Genomic DNA, 21,875 nt, shown 5'->3' with positions numbered 1-21,875 from the left:
TTACCTCTTCTCGCCAATGTCATATTCTGCGCTTGGTGTAGGAACGAATGAGAATGAATTTTAACGAGCAATTTGTGGCAGGGCGGGGGAGATGGGATGAAGCAGAGGCGTGGATTGATTTCTTTTATTGACTTTTTATTGGCTGCCTGGGTGAAACGGAAGTAAATCAGAAGCAACAAAACCCATTCTGTGGCTTTCTCCTGTTTTTAGGTTTATCAGCAGTTTTGTTCCATAAAATGTTACATCCGCCTTCAGGAAGTTCCTGCACAACACAATAATATTGTAATCCTTACTTTTGCGATAATGCCTTATCGGGTCGATGAAAGGGTTTTCATGGGATTTACTGGATTTAAGTGTAGTGACTGCGTATTTGTCGGAGAACGTGCCAGTCAATTTGCACACAGCGACGTCCAACAAACAACAACTTGAAGTGAAACAAAAAGAGCGAAACAAAGTCTCTGGGAACACTCAGCAGATCAGGCAGCATCTATGGAGAAAGGAAAGCGAGGCAACGTTTCGAGTCCACGACCCTTCGCCAGAACAAGTGAACGGGCGATTATATTTGGGGGATTGTTGGCCAGGACACTGGGAGAGAGAAAATCCCTTCTCTTTGTCGAATAGAGCCACGGGATCTTTGACGACCATCTGAACAGCGAGAACCACCCGAACGACTCAGTTTTAACACCTCAACCCGAAGGACAATGCAGTGTCTGACTCACCCACCAGGACCTCACTGGAGTGCCAGCTTAGACTATGAGCTCAAAGTCCCAACATGAAGATTGAACCCACTTGACTCTTATTCTGTGCTGTTCAGAGCTTTGTCCAGTACTGTCACAAACCACCAGTGGAGTAATTTAATCAAAAAACTAGGAACAATAGTATCGGTTATCACGTCCTAAGATGAGCAGAATTCTATCATTAAAACATTAAAACCACACAACCGTTGCAAATTCTTTCCAATGGCTTTACGAGTCAATAGTTTCTTAAAATTCATTTTATCCTGATCTGAAATGTTTCCTTGAATTGCTTCTATGGCGCTGCGGAATCTTCCCCCCCACCCCCACAAACAAAAATGATTTCATGTTTCCAGAAGTTGTCAACCATGTCAGTGTTTAATGTGTTTAAATAGCGACACCCTGCTGCAGCCTGCTTGTGTCGTTCAGCTGAGGAAGGCAACGTGTAGTTTTTCACTTGATTTGATAACGGGTTTCAGACAACCCACTGTGACGGTGGATTCTATCTGGAATACAAAGGATCAGTCTGGTGGCACTCTCGCCTCTGAGAACTAGACTGTGAACTCACCGTCTAGGCTGACACTCCAAAACATTGCTGCACGAGCTCACTACACCTTTGAAGTAAATCCTGTGAAGCAATTTGAGACATCCCCCTGATGTGAAAGGTACAAAGTCAAACGCAAGGATTATTATTCCAGTTTAAGTGATAGCTGATGGAGAATTGTTTGTGGGCATTTAAAAGGGAATTTAATAAGCACAGGCAAAGGAAAGGTAGGAGAGGACAGATTGCCGAGGCAACTACGGACACTTAATGGTCTCCTACCGTGTCGTAGGTTTCTTTGTTTCTAAGTCACTGAAACCAAATAGAAGTATTTGGTCTAAATGATCTACTCTGAGCAAACTGCAAACAGATTTAGCAGCTGATTAGAAACACAACCAGCAGAAGGTACAATCGATAGGGCTCATGGGAAACTGTGAAAATTAGCAAATTGAGTTCAGATGCCACAATTCACATTTGGCTGGAAATCGGGTTTGCAAAGCGTAAAAATGTTTAGCAACGATTTTGTGACAATACGAGAATTGGCAGAGGCGAGATTCCACCACAGCCCAATAAATAGGATCATTGGATGAGAATTTTGTTGGAATGTTAATTATCATTTCAGTGCCGGAGCAAAAATTGGATTTAGCTTGTGTATTTAATGAAAGAACTCAAAAAGAAAGCAGCAAGGTTCTCTCCGCGGGAGATTAAATATTAATTATCTACCTACATGCACACTGGTAAAACATTACACTGGGGAATCTAAAAGATCCTTTGATGATTCTCGCTTATCAATTTTCGAACATACTTTCGCAGTGTCTCGCTTGGCACTGCACATAGACTCACGCATGTAATCACACTTTCACATTTCACTTGTAATTTACGGAGACCCACGCACTTCAATACACAGCGTCTGCTACAGTTTAAATGACATCACATTTAAGAGCAACAAAATCCATTAAGGGGAAACTCAAGTTTAGGAAATCATAGAATTACCGAATCTTACAGCACAGAAGGAGATCATTCGGCCCATCTCGCCCGTGCCCAACAAGTCCCACTCTCTCGCTCTTACCCCTCTCTTAGCGCTACGAATTTTCCTTTTCAAGTACCTATCCAATTCTCCTTTGAAAGCTACTATCAAATCTGCTTCCACCGGCAATGTAATTGTCCCTTTTGGTGAGGTTTTCCAACACGCTCTCAGGCAGTGTATTCCAGATCATAACAATGTTCTGGGACATTCTCCCGACATGAAAGACGCTACACAAATCAAATTTTTTTTCATATTTTGTATTGTATTATTAAGTGCGCCCATCCACACACACATTATTGATATTGCTTGCATGACATCATAGTATGACAGTATGATAACCCTAAACCCTAAACCTAACCCTAACGCTTTTTGGGGAAACTATGAAGTATTTCTGTCGGTATCTCACACAGGCCCGGGTCCAACATCCACTTCAGAGATTTATCTGAAAAAACGGACATGTGGATCAACTGTGTTCCACTGTAACGAGAAGCATCGAGAGTGACTGGTTTAGTTAGCAGTAAAACTATGAAAATACTGTACCTCGCATTGTCCCTGCCGTGAGACTTCAGGAAGTTCATATCCCTGTATCTTGACAAGAAAGTCACCAGTTGATCATTGGTTCTATTAAAGCAAATGATAAAGGTTATTGATTAAGCGTCTAAACAAGTGCACGAGAAGCAAAGACGTTCAACAAATGAAAAGGTGTAGATGAGCACAATGAAGTGGACGGAGGGGGGGAAAAAAAATCCTTTAGCTGTACGGCAGAACAGAATCCCGAGAGTGCAAGGCAAGAACCTGTGGTTTGCATTCACTGGACTCTTTGCTCTCCCCCAACCTACTCAAACTCAGGGCCAATGATTCACTGGTGCTCAGGGCTGATCTTTCTAACACCCATGAAGAGGAAGGAGGCTGGTGCTCAATTTGTGCTTCACTGCACTTTCCCCAAGAATAACTTTGAAAGCGAATAGCAAAGGAAATAATGCATCATCAGAACCCGGCTTCTCATTTACTCCACTAAGATTAAAGAATGTTTCTCAATGCAACACGCAGACATGGGTTTTCGTGGTTGCCGTCCAAAATAAGGCAGAAGCACTCGGAATGCAAACAGAGCTGGTATCTCAAGGGATGAAAGATAAATATCTTATCACAAGAAAAACTACACAGGGGAAAATCAAAGCACTTTGCAGTAAATAAACAGACACCATTAATTAGCACAGTTTGACATTTTTATCTGTCGCGTATACAAGCGTGAGATAATGGAGTTCTGACACTTTCAAAGTGGGGAATGTACTTCATTAGTGGTTCATGGCAATAAAACCTTAGTAGCGATTACACTGTTTCTCTCAAAAGACGAGAGAAAAAGCACCGAAAGACAAAACTAATCCGACGGAAATTACTGATTGGATAAATGGGGCAGGAGATCAGAGCTAATGATTAGGGCAGATCATTGTCGCCTGTTCCAGACAAACAGGGTGTTAATGAGATGCCAGTAATTCCAAGAGCTCAAAGACAACTTGTATGGGAAACCTTTTAAATTGCCTCTGGTTTGTCAAGAGGAACGCACGCACGGTCTGGTCTGGTCTGGCCATAAAACGTTAACCCTCTAGATCAATATGTGTTTCTCACGTCAGCAGCGAATTCTGCACAGGGAGCCCCTTGACCGAGCTGAGGTGAGTTGAGAATGGACCCAATCTTACAAGTCGTAGCACATCGCCATTGTGGCTTACGATTCTGCAGGGGTCGGGCAGGGAGGCGGTTCGCGAGATCACAAGGATGTTGCAGTTGAGAAAGGCCCTTCAGCTAATCTGACCCCATCTGCCCAGAACACCCATCCCACCATCCACCCCGAATCCCAGGCCCACCCACCCGTTTGAGCAGCCCAGTCATTGATTTCCCTCTATGTAAAGAAATGCTTCCTTATTGCCTGTCCTGAAATTTCCCCTTACAACTCTGAAACTGTTCCCTCTTGTTTTACTGGAAACTTGCCCTGCTGTAAACTACCAATTATATTAATTTCTCAGGCTTCCTTTCCGCTCTGTCTTTTATTAAACTGTCGTCCTCCCTTCCTCCCTCCGTCATCACTCCCCCCACTTCCCCCGTTGATCCCTTGCCAAGGTTTTTTTCTTAGCATTCCCATGAATCTCCCTTTCCAACTCCCTTCCAACTACATGGTGCTCCTGGTAACTCTCCCGAAGAGTAAGCTGGTCACTTTGGCTCACTTTTCTCCTCTAATTCTAATTCCGATCAACAAAGGCAAATAATCCTTCCTCTATGGAACCATTCCACTTTCCCACTGTTATAACAAGAAGTTCTGTCTGCACCATATCTGTCAGATTCTCAGTTTTCTGGGCTCAAATAAGGCCTCTAGTGCCATCTGATCCCATCTATCATAAAACGAGCCTCTGAGTTGCCCACCCTCTGGATGTGCCCACAATATTTGCTGTTTCTTCAAGGTTGCAGATAACATTGTTGTCACTGATGCACAATGAAGTCCACATTGAAGACTCGAGCCTGGAGAGACAGCGAAGGTGATGAGCGTGTTTGGAGACAAGGCGCCATACAAGGAATCCCAGGAAGTGAAGAGATTCCTATTGCTCCTTTCTACGGCACCAGTGGTGCTGAGGCACCAAAGTTTTGCTCCACAAAAGTACTGTACCGCTCACATCAGCTGCGTTTCAAGACTTCACACTTCCAACGAATGTCGAATAATAAATATCCAGCAGTCATTACAAGGCAGCGATCGATGATTATATTCTCAAAATCAGTCCAGGGCATCTATTATTTTTAGAATATGTTCTTAAAACTTAACGCGTTGGCTTTTATTCATTCTGTTTTAAATGCAGAGACAGTAGATGCTGTCAGCTGAAGAATTCAATGAACTTCACTTTGAAGATTAATCATCAATGCACACCCGCTGTAAACTTTGCAACCGATAACATGCAATTGATATTTAGGAATGTATAACATCTCGGGTGTACGTTACGGAAAAAAAGCTTCCATGTATAATTTCACAGTCAGCATTGCCTTATTATGCGTCTGACCTACACTAGGTAATGTTCCAGCAATTTGTTAACTGTGCGGAATGGAAATCCAACAGCACGAAAGGTGTCTGAATGCACCGAGCGCTGTTAGGGGAAAAAAATACCAATTTCAATCTGATATCAGGGAACAGAATCCCAATACGTTCGGCGAGTACCGTGAGAAGATGAATCACTTCAACTGCAAACGTGTTGTCCTTTTGTCCAATTAATTCAGTCCATCGTGCTCTGTTTCTATCGAACTTTTGAACTGCCCACGTCCTCACCCCACCAATTAAAACTGAACGTACGCACAACTGGATTCGAGAGTCTGGCCATCTGCATCTCTTTTTAAATCAAACAGAACTAATTAAGTTTAAACTTCAACATCCTTTCAGGGTCAAATCTTAAAACTCTGTTCATGTTGGCATTTATTTTGAAAGCGTTTGTTCAAAACAGTGGGTCCAGCTGTTTGGAAGGTCCAACGGCAATGGAGGAGTTGCAAGATCACCAGATTGTTTGGATGAAGAAGACCCTTCAGCCCATCCAATCTCATCCTTCCAGAACACCCATCCTATGTTTCCTGGTCAATATCATCCGCCGTTAAAAGCAGTCGGATCTGCCCAGATGGCGTTGCCAAAATGGCACCTCCATCGTGTGAAGAGCACAGGTAAGCTCTGCAGTTGGGTTCCAAGTACAAATAGATTGATTTCTTCGAAGCTTAATCTCCATCCATGCACTCCACACCCAGAAACCAGTTCAGTCCTGAGCTGTGTCATGATTGCTATTTCGGGAGCCAAAGTACACACAGAGTAAAGTGGGAGGAATTCATGCTGGTGCCTGTGCCCAGCGATACTGTCTGTCAGTCAGTGTGAACGTCTAAATAGCTGCACTGTGGTAGATTAAGTTGCCCCCCACCCACCCACCCACCACCCCCCACCCACCCCAGGCTGGCTGAGGTGGATTATATGCCTTTGAGGGGGTCTGCACAGCAGCTTCGTTTGTCAGCCAAATGAAAGCTGCGTCTTGTGTTCTAAGCTGTGCAAAAATATTCGCATTTGCTGCTTCACTGGGCTCCCGCTCTCGCAGGATGAAGGGTTATTCACAGAATTTACTTAGCAAAAAGCTTCTGCACAGAATGAGTCTGAAGGCTGACATCCCAGGTCCACAAGGTCAGGGAATCTTCCCTTGTTAAAACGCCGCTACCAAAGAAACCTGGCTGTCAGCCTTCAAAATCAGCCCCTACAAGGAATGGGCAATGATGAAGCCTCCAGACTTGACAGACATGCTCAGCGCTACACCTGGCTCCTTGGCATTGTCTAGACTGGAGTTTTTTTCCTTTGAACAAAGTGCCTGGAGAACATGCAAAGTATTTTGGGGTGAATTCTTGTCAGGCTACACTTACAGAACATCGAGCTCAATCGGAATAGTCCTCCTCCGCTCATAACATGTCCCTTTCTGTTTAAGAAGGCTGTAATTAAAGTCAACAGCTTAAGAGGCACAGAGAAAGGAAGACTGTGTGCGAGGGCAGGCGATGAGTTTCAGTCACATCAGAAAAACAACCAGGAACAAAACAGGCCCTCTCATGCTTCAGCAAACACTCACATATGACATTTATCTTGTGCTAGTTTCTGTGACAATCCAGAGTGCCTCAGCTCCCTGCTTTGGTTTCTTTACATTTTCTTATGTAGACAGTGAAGTCACCAAGTCACAACACCGTTTATACAATAAAGCCCGATCCAGCAGTTTATTTCTACTAAAGTGTCACTTTGCCTGAAAATAAAACGGGCACAAAATCGAAATGCTATCAGAAGTCTGAAAGGAGGTCTGAAATCATCTATAATGTCCCCCTCATCTTCCTCTGGATAGGCTTCATGCTATTTGCGTTCGGATTTACAATACAATGCAAATTACACTTGAGTAGTGCCTTTCCCTTCGGGAGGACGTCCCGAGGATTTGAGATTTAATGGTGCAGAAATCGAGGATGATGTTGCAATGTTGAGATGGAATGAGCCTTCTCCTGGTACCAAAGTAACACCTTTAAGATGTTAAAGTTGTTAAAGATGTTCCCCAGCAGGACAAAACGTTGGGGAAGCTTCCTTACTCCACATGCCTCTGTTTACCTAGCAGTAAGTAGGAACCCGGTTGTTAGTCGATTCCTGTTTTTTCGGGGATAATAGTCCCTTGAAATAATGATAATAATTTGACCACAAAATATACAGTCAATCACTTTACAGTCTATTCTGTGAAGCGCTTTGAGACGTCTTGAAGACGTGATAATGTGCTATATCAAATGCAAGGATTATTATAAAGTACTTGAAATACTTTAGATAATAGTACCTTTGCCCCACCAAGCCATCGGCAAAGTGGGTAAAATTTCTAAAGGAGAAACTTTAGAAATGGTGACCAGAACATAAAGTCCAAAGTTCTGTTGATAGCCTGGTGGAAAAAGGCACCACTCGATCAGTGCTAGACCAAACAGGCCTTGAGATTAAATCCTAGTCCGTTCTGGGTCAATTGCTCTCAGCAGAGGCATTAGAGAAGTCATTACAACTGGTTTCAGCAGCTGATGGTGAATAATAATAATATTAATAATAACATCAACATTAACCAGGATTCCTGTTTCCAACTGCGGTCTTGTATCAGATTTAAAGGATTATCATTATTATTGTTATTTTATCTGGGAAACGTGACTGTGTATGTGTCATGAATTTGTAAAGGAAGTTCTCGCATCAAATACCCGAGTGTGAATAATAATAATAATAATGAATAATACTACTACAAATTATTATTATTGTAATCCTTACATTTGGTATAACGTTGTTCATGTCAAAGCGCTTCACGGGATGTATTATAAAGTGCAGTGGCTAAGTGTCTTGTGGATGTAAAGTAACAGCCAATTAATACAGCTCTCAGACAAACAATCATTAAACAGTCCCTTTCTTCATATGCATAAAAGACCAGCTGTGTTTGTATTGCTAGTGGAAGGTGCAACTGGAGCACAAATCAAATGGAAACCGTGCCATCTCCAACACAGTAAAAGGTACCTGAGGACTTTATTGTGCAAACCTCTAACTGCAGATATTTATCAGCATGCATGAATCCGAGCCATATTTTAGAATTAATGCCAGCAAACAGCCAGAGTCAGTCAGGCACTGATCCAAGCTCCAGATCCTTACACTCTTGTTGCTCGTGAGCTGCTTAATTATGCATGAAAAATGTATCACTGCAGTACTTGATGGTCATCTAACAAAAGCAGGGATCATTCTTTCAGTTGCTGTGTTGACCTCTGTCACAGCAATGCACTCCACTTGCTTTGTGGGGAGGAGCAATAGTCATGTTTCCCCCACAAAAAAAGTTAACATTTATAAATGAGCTTTTACGAATCGCCAGCCAGTTGCAGAAATAAAATAAAATCAAGCCACTTGGTGGTGCATTTGCTCTGTGCACAACGGAACAACCCAACAAGGTCCCGAGACTGAATGGCTTCTTAATGATCTGGTGCCTAATGTCTGGTTGCTAGGCTCGCTTCTGTGCAATATGAAATATCTGCCAAGACACTATTATCCAATAGCATTAAAACTGGCTCATTGTCTTGAGAGGTAATTGCTTGCGTATACAACACAGTATTGTGAGCACTTTCATCTCTATATCAAGCCCTGCAAAGGCAGGGCAGGAGGCGAAATGCATTGCAATTTACATTTATATAGCGCCTTTCTCATCAGGAGGATGGTTCAAAGTGCTTTGCACAGCCTGTTGTGTGTTGTGCTGGCCCTTCCCTTCGTAACTGAAGGTACCACAGTCCAGCTCCCTCATGGAGATATACAACGTAAGTGTTGGTCGCACACGAGCCATTCAATTGGCGGTTCCATAGAGGAAGTGAGCTTCTCTATTGAGCAGCTGAATGTGGCCTTGACCTCCAAGTTTCAGTCCCAATTGGTAAACAATGCAAAATGGTCATAGAACAGTAAAAGCACTTGCACCACTGTAACTAATAAAAAAAATCCTTCTTTTGTTACACCGCTTCATCACGCTATTGCAACGTCCCAAAGCACTTCACAAGATTTTACGTTGAAGTGTAGTGACTGTGTATTTTGTACGTGGAGCGTCATCTGCGACTACTGATCTACATGCAACTAAAGCTGAGATAGTCCAACATAAAGACTGAGGCAAGTTGAGAGTAGATACATCGATGGCGGGGGAACCAAATTAACCAGAATGATGATGGTATTTATACACGCTCATTAACTTAAGAGCAATTTGCTCTCTGAGCTAATAGATGAGTTTTGCCTGCAGCAAGGAATATGAGTAAGCATCTCTGCAACTGAAAAGAATGTTCAGCGACACATCAGTTGAATGCAAGGTTATTTGGGTTTGGCTAATGTTCAACAGAAGTGGGTTTGATTGTATGAGGCTCAGTCAAAGGTGTAATATTGTAAACAGCTATTGTCTGTAGAAATGTGGGGTTCTTTTGGATCTTTATCTCTCTAGTCTCATGCAGTTATAATAATAATAAATTGGTCACTTCGATCCACGACTGTCTGTGGGACACTGCTGTGTGCAATTGGTTGCTGCGTTTCGCCCACAAAATATATACAGTTAAAATCACTTTACAGTCTATTCTGTGAAGCGCTTTGAGATGCCTCGAAGGCGTTATAAGGCGTTAAATAAGGCATTATATCAAATGCAAGGATTATTTTATTATATGTTCGCCTCTTAAAAGTTCTTCCCTTTGTTGTGATCCTGCTTCATAACTGAAATTGTGAATATATGTTAGCCCGTGTAGTCAAGAGTTATTTGAATCAATGGTTAAGAAATGCTTATGACGATTAGTCACCATTTTGATTAATGGTTAAAAATGATGTAACTAGAAAAATGTCAAGATGACTTGTTATTGTAGCTAAAGATTGTTGAAGATGTTTGTCCATAACAAATTAATGTTTGTGTTAAAGATGTTTTCTATAACAATTCAAGTTTTACAACAATTCATGTTCTTCTATAACAATAATATAATAAAATAATAATAATATTGTTGCATTTGAGACGTCTCAAAGTGCTTCACAGAATAAACTGCAAAGTGAATTGACTCAATATTTGTGGGCGAAACGCAGCAGGCAATTGCGCACAGTATAACAACTGTCGAATAATGTTCGAAAGAGTATAGCTCAGCTATACATTATTAAAGATTCAACTTTGACTTCATGATCAATTACCCAAGCAAGAAATTTCTGGTCTGAAGCAAGAAACGTTTTATCTGATGCAAGACTTTTGCTGCTGTTTATGAATTTACAGAACTGACTCCACCAAAGAAGCACAGATTCAAATGATTTATGCACTGACCAACTACTGATTGTGTTACTTCGATACAGACATTTGTCTACACTATTGACCTGTCTGTTGTATTTGTGATAATTGAAATAACAAATTTTACATTTCTTATTAAGTAAATAATTTTCAAAGCCTGAGCTGCTGAGTGTCTTTGGTTCCTCTGATCCCGGTTATTCTGCTCACTGTCCAGAAAGTAAGAGACTGTGAGGCTAAAGTGAAACCAAGTTAAGAACCTGGTTGACTAAGGTTGTTCCATGGCTGATACTGAAACGAAGTTGGGAACCTGTTTGGATAGGTTTGCCCCCATGAATAATTTAGAAGATTTTTTGAAGAATCATCATGATACGTGTGTTGGTGATTTATCAAATGTGATACATAATATTAATTAAAAAGATATTGAAGAAAGTGAAAAGAGTCGCACCAGGAGAAAGAAAAAAATGGTAATACTTAGTACTCTTTCGAACATTAAATTAGAGTCTTCCTATTGTAAGAAAAAAAAAGGAATGGGGTACGTGAATACCAGAGAATGACCTATTGCTGGAGAAGAACAGAGAATCAGACGAAAAATTGCAGGAAACGTATGGTAAGGAACCTCTGCGATTAAGTCTGAATTTACCAAAGGGAAGAAGCTGCTCCTGCTCTTCCTTTAAACCTAGTCCCTGGGTTACAATATGTAGTGTCTCGAGATGGGACATTTGACCCTGAGAAACACTCGAGTTTGTCAATTGTACGGCAATCCCAGGAACAATTTCGAGAGTTTGATAACGGGGAAAATAATCATTGGTCCTCAGATTTTGATGAGTATGTCAGTTGATCCGTTGGAATTATCTAACTGATTCCTTGGCTCGAAAAGAATTCAAGGGGGTTACTAGTTGGATGCATGTGAATCAAATAAAACCCCTTTGAAGGGAATTATCCTTGCTGTTTAAAATGAACAACTAACATAATCGTAGATTAGATCCCATGTTCAAACAGTGATTTGCTTCAACCCTATGAAAAACAATGTCAGTATTAATAAAGCAGTAGTTTCGCAGTGAAGGCGAGAATATTTTAAAATATCGTTGAAATGCTTATGACGATTAATGGTTAAAAATGATGATGTAACCAGAAAAAATGTCAAGATTTCTTGTTGTTGCGGCTAAAGATTGTTGAAGTTGTTTGTCCATAACAAATTCATGTTTTAATTAGTTTTGTGTTGCGGGTGAGGTTGTTGAAGAGGTTTTCCCATAACAAATTCACGTTTGTGTTAAAGATGTTTTCTTTGGCAATTTAAATGTTATAACAGTTCATGTTTTCTATAACAATAATACAATAAAATAATATTAATAATCCTTGCATTTGATGTAGCGCTTTTCACGTCTTCGAGATGTCTCGAAGCGCTTCACAGAATGTTGTGAATTGACTGTATAGTTGTGGGCGAAACGCGGCAGCCAATTGCGCACAACAGCGTCCCACAAACAGTCGTGGATCGAAGTGATCAATTTTATTATTTTTCTTCTTGAGGGATTATTATCAGGGAAACTTGCCCAAGGTTTCGCCCTGTCGAGAATCGAACCCAGGTCTCTCACCCGCGAGGCGAGGGCTCTAACCACTGAGCTACAGGACTCCACCAATAATAATTCTGCAGGTTATATTTCATTATTCTTTTTATGTGAGATAACTGCTTCATGGACGTGAGAAAGGAAAGATTGTATATTCTTATCCCGCCTGTGGCAATTTGATTATAAAAGATGGATGGCTGAACTATACTTTGTTCAGCCTAGGACATAGCATATCAGGTGCTGTCTACACAAGAGCCATCTTTCATGCAATGATATGAAGTGGTGAAGCAAATGTACTGTCTTCGGGGTTAAAACTCGACAGACTTAAGACTATTCCATCGTTTCTTCAACTTTCGTCGACTCCAGCAATTACAGGAGGAAGGAAACGGCAGAAATTTCAGAACGTCTGAAATCATCTTAAAGGGGGCGGTGTTAGATTCTGTAATTAATGTGTTCGATAATATCTCAAATCATATTTACGATGTTTATATGGACATATTATGATCAATCTCGTATGAGGGGAGCTGGTTGTGACGAGCTTTGAAAAAAAAAATCCTTTCTCAAGGAGGAGAAACAAAAGATTGGCCATAAACAACAAACTGTTTTTATTCCTTATCAGTCATTTTCTCACGGAAAAATGGTCTGCGGCTGGTTTAACATGAGAAAGAGAGCAGTGTTGTATTTTTTTTACAAAGGAACCATCTTGCAAGACATAGGTGAAAGGTCGCCTACCCAACTGTATAAACGGAGATCAATTCGGAAAGAGAATCAGAAGAAAGAATAGAAGAAGGACATTGATCGAATTGATCGTGCCTTGATACCTGGATACTTTCAGGTGATGATAATAATAATAATAATAATCCTTGCATTTGATATAGCGCTTTTCACGTCGGGAGGACGTCCCAAAGCGTTTCACAGAACACACTGTAAAGTGAATTGACTGTATATTTGTGGGCAAACGCGGCAGCCAATTGCGCACAGCAATGTCCCACAAACAGTCGTAGATTGAAAATGACCAATTTATTATTGTTTTTGGTTTTGGAGGGATTATTATTAGGCTCTGTGTGGAGTAAGGAAACTTGCCCAAGGTTTCGCCCTCTGCCTGGAATTGAACTCAGGTCTCTCGCTTGCAAAGCGAGTGCTCTAACCACTGAGCTACAGGACTCCAAGCTAACTGAGAAACATACATCAATACTTCGAACCCTTTGGATGGACATATATATTTGGATTAAAAAGGACACATTAAAATGGACATTAAATGGACATTAAACTGGACATTGCTACTCTATCTCTTCCGCAGCTTTCGGTTACAACAACTTAAATCGTGGCGAACTGTACATGGATACATAAGCATTATTGTGATGTATTCTTTTAATTACTTACTAACTATTACTAATCTGACTTACTAAACATCTATATTTTGTACAACATTTGTGACAGTCCTTACTTCACCACAGGGTCACAAATATAAATCAACTCTTACAATGGGAGGAGAAGAATAACGACATATAACAACTGTTGAATAAAGTACAAGCTCAGCTGTCCATCATTAAAGATTACATTTCTGGTCTGAAGCAAGAAACTTTTTACCTGGTGCAAGACTTTTGCTGCTGTTCGTGAATTTACCAACTGACTCTACCAAAGAAGCAGAATCAAGTGATTTATGGATTGACCAACTACTGATTCTGTTACTTTGATACAGACATTTGTCTACGCTATTGACCTGTCTGTTCTATTTGTGATAATTGAAATAATAAATTTTACATTTTTTATTAAGTAAAGAATTTTCAAAGCATGAGTTTAATTAAAGGAAGGCCATAAAGAATAAGCTGGTCTTATTCTGCCCATTGCCCAGAACCCAACACCTTCAGTTCCCTTGCAACAGCCTCTGATGCTGTTCCTCACCACGTGGGGCAAGCTTTGAATCGGACCTAACAGACCCTTCACTGGAAGTGGTAAAAGCTGTCAAGACGAGTGTTAGTCGAAATTTGGGGAATAACTGGAAGAACACAGGAAGAAGACGGACACTTGAAGGTCACTTCTGTGATGGGTGGATTCTGCAAGACTGACATTCAAAACCAGTACAAGAAGGTTTCACGAATCTCCTCGGCATTTTAGTCCGAAAGTCAAGCCTCCCAGTTCCCCACTGCGAGCATTCAGTCGATGGCACTGTGAAAAGGCACCTCTCTGATAACCTGAATGTCAACTAGTGCTGTGGTACTCCTTCTGGGCTAAGAGCATAACAATTAGTTGCAATAGTCTGGCTATAAATCTAGGTGCTCTCAATTAGTGAAATGCTTGTGGCATTTCTAGCAACAGAACACGGTATTAGCCTTAACCTTTCGAAATCAGGATTCTTCTCAAAAAAATCAAGACCCGCAATACGCTGCGTGATTGAAGCTTTCCAGTACTATTCCATCAAAGGCACCCTCAGCCTTACCCTGAACGGTACTTGGTGAGTTTACTGCTCAGAGCGCAATACTTTGAAAAATGTTCATGGAGACATCTTGAAGAGGTTTCTAGCCTCCAGGAACTTTGCGACAGCTTCGGCCAGTCACGTTTGGACCATTATTAGTCGGACGCAGTAGACAGCGAGAGACAAATGCTGCCTGGGGTCAGCTGGCTCCAGAAATCAATTCCCCCCCCATTCTGAATGAACGCCTGTTAGAACTCGATCCTAATGAATCTGGCAGGGAATCCTTGTGAATATGCTGAAAATGTAACAGGAAAACAGCTCTGTGGGGCCAAAGCCAATGGAAAGCAGCAAACAAGGCTTTTGCTTTCAATTTAATTACTTTGGGTAACCTTTAAATGTTAACAGTTATTACACCCTACTCAGCTGTGATCACAGCAAACATCAGCCAAGACTTGCTGAATGTGATGCACCCAGGAGCTCAGGGTGAGGGAATCAATAGGCCGAGGTACTAGAGTTATTAACCTGTTCTATTAAGTCTGCATGGACCTGTAGATTTAATGTAGAGGTTTATGCCGAAAGTCACCCATGTTGCAAACTGGAGCACACGCACAAAATTAGCTCTGAGTGACTTTGATGGAATTCCTCGTGTATTAATGTACTTACTGGCTGTTCATGGCTTCGTTAAAAACCATCAACGTCAAAATCATTCCAGACACATATTTCAGCTTTAAAAATGAAATGGCCTCAACTTTTCCAAAGGGGCTTAATCTCTCTGCAAAAAACCTGGGCAAATGCGATTTTTTTTTAAACATTAGGACGTAAGGTTATAAGATAATCCACCTGTTGACGACTGCTGGAGGTTTAAGTGCAATTCCTGATCCATCCATTATCAGACACATGCACACAGGTTCAGCTTGACTTTGGATTGAAATGTGGGCTCGTTTTTTTTTCAGATAGAGATTTCAAATTCAGCCTTTATTAATTCACAGCATCCAACACTGACAGACTGCCCACAGTAAGCGTGGTTTAAAAAAATGTAATCGTCTTCTGCAAACCATCACCGTTATCAATGAAAAAAAGGGACTATTTGCTCGCAAGTTTGTTGCATGTTATTGACATAGGTTTCGCCCACAAAATATATAGTCAATTCACTTTACAATATATTCTGTGAAGCGCTTTGAGACGTCTAGAAGACGTGATAAGGCGCCATATCAAATGCAAGGATTATTATTATTATTATATTATGATAGGATATGAAAAGTTGGCTTTCATTCAGCCCGATCTTTCTAAAGTAAACCAAAAAACATATAAATGTATTCAAATCACAGGTCTGCGCCAATTCTCAGAGCACCTCACACAGGATGTTTACCATAAAGTGTAGTGACTGTATATTTGTAGGCAGATGCCACAGACCTGGTGTTTTGCTTTTTAAAAGATCACTACTTAAAAAAAGATCTCTTTTGCTACCAAGGAAAAGTTACCTTGTAGTCAGGAAAAGATTAACTGCTGCAGTAGTGAAGAAACATCCATCAGGGTAAAACCTTAGGCAAGTTTCCTTACACCACACACACGCCTCTGTTTACCTCGCAGTAAGTAGGAACCCGCTTAATAGTCGATTGGCAGATCGCTTTCTGGGGGTGATAAACCCTTAAAAAAATGTGCTCACTCGATCCACAACTGTTTGTGGAACGCTGCTGTGCACAATTGGCTGCCGCGTTTCGCCCACAAAGCATACAGTCACTACACTTGACAGTATATTCTGTGAAGCGCTTTGAGACGTCTCGTCGACGTGATAAGGCGCTGTATCAAATGCAAGGATTACTATTAATATTATTACCTGGTAAACTATTAATGGCTGCTACAGCTCTACTGCTCTGTGAAGTGTTGGGCTTAATAACTAATAACATATTAAAAGTTAAATATACCAGTATTAAAATCCAACAGAAAGCCATTTGCTTTCGTTAGGCTGGAGGCTGTTTTAAGGTGTTCAGATTATTTTATTATGAAAAGAAAGTTATAATAATAGAGAAAATATTTTTTAAGACGAGGACGATTTACGTTTTACACAGAAGAATCTTATTGTACAATTTAATGTGCTTTGATAATGTTATTTATAAGTTGCAATTTCATTACAGTTGTTCATAAGGGCAAAGTCTGTGAAACAGTGAACAGAATGCAGAGTAGCTCTCAGCCCAGCGCAACAAATTCCCTGCGTGGGACACGCAGACAAGAATAACCTGCAACGATTCTACACCGCTGTGCAACATCACTATGCCAAGCATCCGCATGATTCCTCCAGGAAGGTTACGATTCAGTTTCTAAATAAATACAAACGTTCCTACCAGAGCTTACAATAACAGCTTGCATTTATATATACTCCAGCACCCTTCACGCAGTGTAGCGTCTCGGGGCGCTGGATGGGTAAAAATTATTGCATTATTAATAATAAATAATAACAATAATCACCTTTGCGTTTAATACTGTGCCGTGTCGTATCAAAACATCTCAAAGCACTTCACAACAGTCTGTAAAGTGCAATGACTGTGGATTTTGAGGGCGAATGCCGGAGCCTATTTGCACACAGCAATGTCCCACAAAGAGCCATGAGGTGAACGACCAATTTTTCTCTGGGGATTCTTGGCCAGGACTTTTTTTCGTGTAGCGCCACGGGATCTTTAACGTCCACCTGAACTGGACCTCGGTTTAACGTCTCATCTGAAGGACGAGACAATTGGATAGACTGCTGGAATTTGTAACAGTTTCAGTGAGGTAATCATCACATTGAATCTTGAAAGAAGCAGAACTGCAGCTGATAATTATCAATGGTTTGTGGTGTGAACGCACCTCGTCACAAAGAACCTCAACCACACAGGGGGGTAACATTTCGAATCCAGCATAACTAGATATTATTCGTTGAAAGTTTCTTTCAGACGAAGCCTGCCCACTCTTGGCTGTGCTATCGCTGACCCTGAGGTAATCCTAGTCTATTCCGCGGAACCTCGTGTGAAAAAAAACCACGGCCCAAAGTCCCGATACTGAACTTCAACCCACAGCCTCCTGCCTCAGAGGAGAAGTGCTATCGACCAGCGCCAGGCTTGCATCCAGGGCAGATTATTCTCAAGGAGAACTCGGGAGCCATAAGCCGCCTTCGATTTTGATTTTATTTTTGGCTACTCGTTTCTTAAGAGCGCGAAAACGAAGAGCTAGCATTTCGGGTACCTTATGGGGTAGTCAGCAGCACTCAGGTTGATGAAGAAGTCCCAGGACCAGTCTTTCATCTCCAGCAGGTCCCGCATGCTCCGGAGGTACATGGTCAGCAAACTTGCACCTCCCCAGATGGTGGCCATTCGCCAAGACGTGACACGGACGTTTGGGTACTGCCTGGCGAAGCCCAACACTTGTCGGTGCAGGTAGTTTGATCGCTTAAAGACACAACAAAAAGCATCATAGATGTAACGAGAGGCAAAGCACGTGGGCGAACACACCAAAAAGGCCAATTTTATAGAGAAACGGAGGAAAATGATATTAAGATTAGTGGCTTTGGAGGCTGGTGGTTTGGACAGTTATTGCCGCAAGTCTATATTCCTTCAATACAAAAAAGAACATTTTGAAACAGTGTATTATCTTTTAAGCCTGAAAGGTGCCATATCAAGTATAAATATTATTCTTAATATAACCAATAATAATAATAATAATGCTTGCCTTTGATATACTGTCTTCAATTTGTTGAGACGTCTCAAAGTGCTTTGCTGAAAAGTGGACTGACTGTGTGTTTTATGAGTGAAATGCGGTAGCCAGTTGCGCATAGCAGTGTCCCACAAAGGAGTGAGTAACTTTGTTGGTCCACAAAATAAATGTGAGAGTGGTGCTGTGAGTCAAATATAACGGGGTGAAAATATTTCATGACGGATTCACGTGATTGACATATCTCGTTAGACGTCAATCTCCCACTCCGATCCCCCCCCACAATCAAACCATAAGCTCTCTTTGCCAATACCTTGTCCACGTGTATGTAGTAGTAGTGATCTTGATGATAAATCGCCTTGAACATGCGTTGAAGCTGCCGGGAACCTCTTCCATGAACAACCAAGACAAAGGCGATCCTGATGGGATGTGAAGGCAGTAACTCCAAAGAGTCATCTTCTGGCTGGATGTTGTTTGTTGCCTTTCCTATTTGGAAACAAAGGATAAGAATGGAAACTGTGTGGAAATGCTGCGTGACCTGTAGAGGTATTATAATAATAATAATCCCTGCGTTTGATATGGGGCCTTATCACATCGTTGAGACATTTCAAAGCGCTTCACAGGATATACTGTAAAGTGAACTGACTGTATATTTTGCGGGCGAAACGTGGCAACCAATTGCGCACAGCAGCGTCCCACAAACAGTCGGGTTGCTTTCAGGGTATGGGAGCAAAGTCCTGCCGACAGGCTAAGGTTTTTTTTAAAGCCACCCTGAAAACCTAAGGCTTTTTTCCGGCTGATATGACCACAGTCCAAGCTCAATCCGGAAATTTACTAGAATGTCCTCTCCACATCAAAACCCTTTATAAATGTGCCAGTGTTGATGCTGTGATCAGCAGTGACAGTATTAAATGACAGACAACCATATCAATGTAACAACCCCTCCCAATGAAACACAAACTGCGATTTATCAAGACTGATGCTTTAAATTTGTGTCTGTGAGGATCAGATATTGATCACTCGGCTTCCGTGCCTTCAATTTGCACCAGCCATCGCAAAGGTTTAGCCTCTCCTCCATCATACACGAGTCCCTGGATGTTGACTGAAGACNAAAAAAAAGCAGATCCCGACAGAATTTATGAGGTCGCCACATCAGATGGAATCGTCGTTGAAGTCAAAGATTGTTAACAACCTTGCCTCGGCTTCTAGAAGACGAGCGCACAGACAATGGAAGGCAGGTTTCCGCCTCTGGTTCCCACTCTCTTCTTTGGCTTTTGATGGTGATTGACAGACCACATCAATTGGCTTTCAGTCACTCACCCATCTATCACATCACACGGAAAAATGCTTCGCTGGCTGTCACGGTAACTTTCTCAGGGCAGCCAAAGCAACTGAGAGTTTTCAGTGTTTTCTGAACACTGTAACTTTTCTGTCAGTCGCTTTTAGTAGCCTCCCACTGGCTAAAATAGGTAAATACTCTTAGTGGTTCCAAGCGCTGCAAGACGCCGTCCGGTGCGAAGGGCGCTATATGAATGCAAGTTGTTGCTGTTGTTTCTAGGCTGTCCAGGCCATCATAGATCACTGACCCTGCAGTGCAGTGCTGCATTGTCAGAGGTGTCATCCGTTGGATGAGGCAAATCAAAGTCCTATCTGCCTGTTCAACAAGGGGACGTTAAAGAACTCGTGACACTATTGGAAAAGAGATGGACGTTTCTCCTCGGGTCAACAATTCTACCAGTTAAATTGTTCCGATCAATTGGTAAAATCTTATCAACCCTTCCAATCGGCCTGACCCACCATCAGCGGTCGGGCCTTCAGCCTTTATGTCCGCCATCCTTTGGAACTCCATCCTAGAATCCCTTCGCCTCACCCCTGCCTTCACCTCCTTCAATGCCCACCTCAAGACCTTCCTCTTTGACCGTGCCTTTGATCCACTTCCCACCTCCACCCTCCTTGACTCCCACCCTTTTCGAATACAACCCCTGGCTCGGGTTCAAACCCTCGATGGTACAAATGCAATTTTGTTGTAGTTATTGGTGGTAGTCATTCACCTCCTGACTATTCGTAGGAGTTTTGAGCACAAATTGGCTGTCAGAATTGGCTACAATACACTTTCACTAGACTCAGCAGTAAATCTCGAGACAAGGTGAAGTGGACGTGTTCTAAGTGGTCTCAGTTTGCCCAGGCAGGGCGAGGTAGGGTGGGAAGGTCAAGGGTTGGAAAATAAGACAGGATTCTAGATCTTATCGCTATCCAGTATCCCCGGCCGAAGGCTCATCTGCAGGGGAGCCTCAAGGCCTTCTCACGCTTCCTGTTACAGGGTCACAGGCTGGTGAGGTGCTGGAAAGCTGTATGTACGTATGTGCGGAGCTGTACCTCACCTTGACTCCACCTTCAGGAAAGGACAGAGACAATTACAGATGGGGAAATTACTCATTTCTCCCCAGCATAAATCATATATCTGATGGGCAAGCACATAATACTCTACCTATATTTCCCTAATGAGAATCATCTAAATGACTCGCTTGTTCATGAATGATGAGGTTACACATTTGCCTGATACCGATCTGCTGCTTAATGAAAATTCAAACTATCAAATAAGGCAGATAGGACCGATCACACACTTACTCTTGAGGTGAGCCTGGTACATGGCAATTAATCCAATGGGCTCAGAGGCGTCTGAAAAGGGGAACGGTAATAGCGTTCCTGACTGTTGACGCAACTGATACACAGGGAGACGATTCCCAGCATCAAACTGATAGATGTCGGATCACCCGTTTATTACAGCAGAGAAAGAAACATTTCTCATTGATGCACAGTCATTTGGAGAATGAAGCAATATCATCTCAGGTGCTGGAAAGTGCCTCAGTGCTATTCACTGCAAACTCCAGACACCGAACTTTTCAGTGAACCTCACGAAGGACAATGAGACGTCCTCCAGACGTGAAAAGCGCTATATCAAATGCAAGGATTTATTTTTTTAGCGGATTAGGACTCTTTTAACAAGGTTTACAAATGGAATCGTATGTTCCTTCTGCTCCTCAAGACTCCCTCAACTATTTTAACCGGACAGCAAATTTATCCTGGGGTTAAAAATTGTGGTGGAGGCTAAATCCATGATAGCTTTTAATGCAGAATTGTTCAAATATTTGCCCAAACTATTGTGGGTTTGGGAGGTAGGGACAGGCGTGTCTGAAATGAAAGAGTTTCGGAATTTGGCAAATCTGCAACTGCAGCGTTAATTTTGAAGGTTTCTTTTTTTTTAATGTACCTTTTCTTTTACGAAACACACGTCTGAAATTTAAGACCGAATTCAGGAACTTGCCACATCCTGGGTGCTCTGAAATGCTACGTGAAATGGAGTAAATCTAGACCCAGGCGAAAAAATCTCAGCCCTCCCGTGTGCACTGTAAAAGCCACCCGATTTGAGGCAGTGAGGCATTCTGCCAGTTTAAACATCTGTAAGACATCTGCAAAACATCTGCTCAGTGAAGAAATAAAAGTCGCCGTTGGGAGAGGTTCGCGTCGAGGACAGTAGCCATTTTCTTATCCTCACTGAACCTTGACACCTCAGACCGCAGTGGATT

At 41.9% G+C, this 21,875-nt stretch overlaps 1 protein-coding gene across 1 annotated transcript in view; it reads right to left on the bottom strand.

Moving 5' to 3' along the window:
- xylt1 (xylosyltransferase I) overlaps positions 1-21,875 on the bottom strand; it is a 93,696-nt gene that overhangs the window by 17,870 nt on the left and 53,951 nt on the right. The window contains exons 3-5 of the mRNA XM_042341062.1: positions 18,602-18,774; positions 17,824-18,026; positions 2,843-2,923 (exon numbers count right to left, since the gene is read on the bottom strand). Of these exons, the coding sequence (XP_042196996.1) occupies positions 2,843-2,923; positions 17,824-18,026; positions 18,602-18,774 (457 nt within the window). The remainder of the gene's footprint in view (positions 1-2,842; positions 2,924-17,823; positions 18,027-18,601; positions 18,775-21,875) is intronic.

This window comes from Callorhinchus milii, unplaced genomic scaffold, assembly GCF_018977255.1.
Source record: "Callorhinchus milii isolate IMCB2004 unplaced genomic scaffold, IMCB_Cmil_1.0 Scaffold16, whole genome shotgun sequence".
Classification (NCBI taxonomy): Eukaryota; Metazoa; Chordata; class Chondrichthyes; order Chimaeriformes; family Callorhinchidae; genus Callorhinchus; species Callorhinchus milii.
The sequence above is the reverse complement of the archived record's forward strand: the minus strand, read 5'-3'. Positions and strand labels throughout refer to the sequence as shown.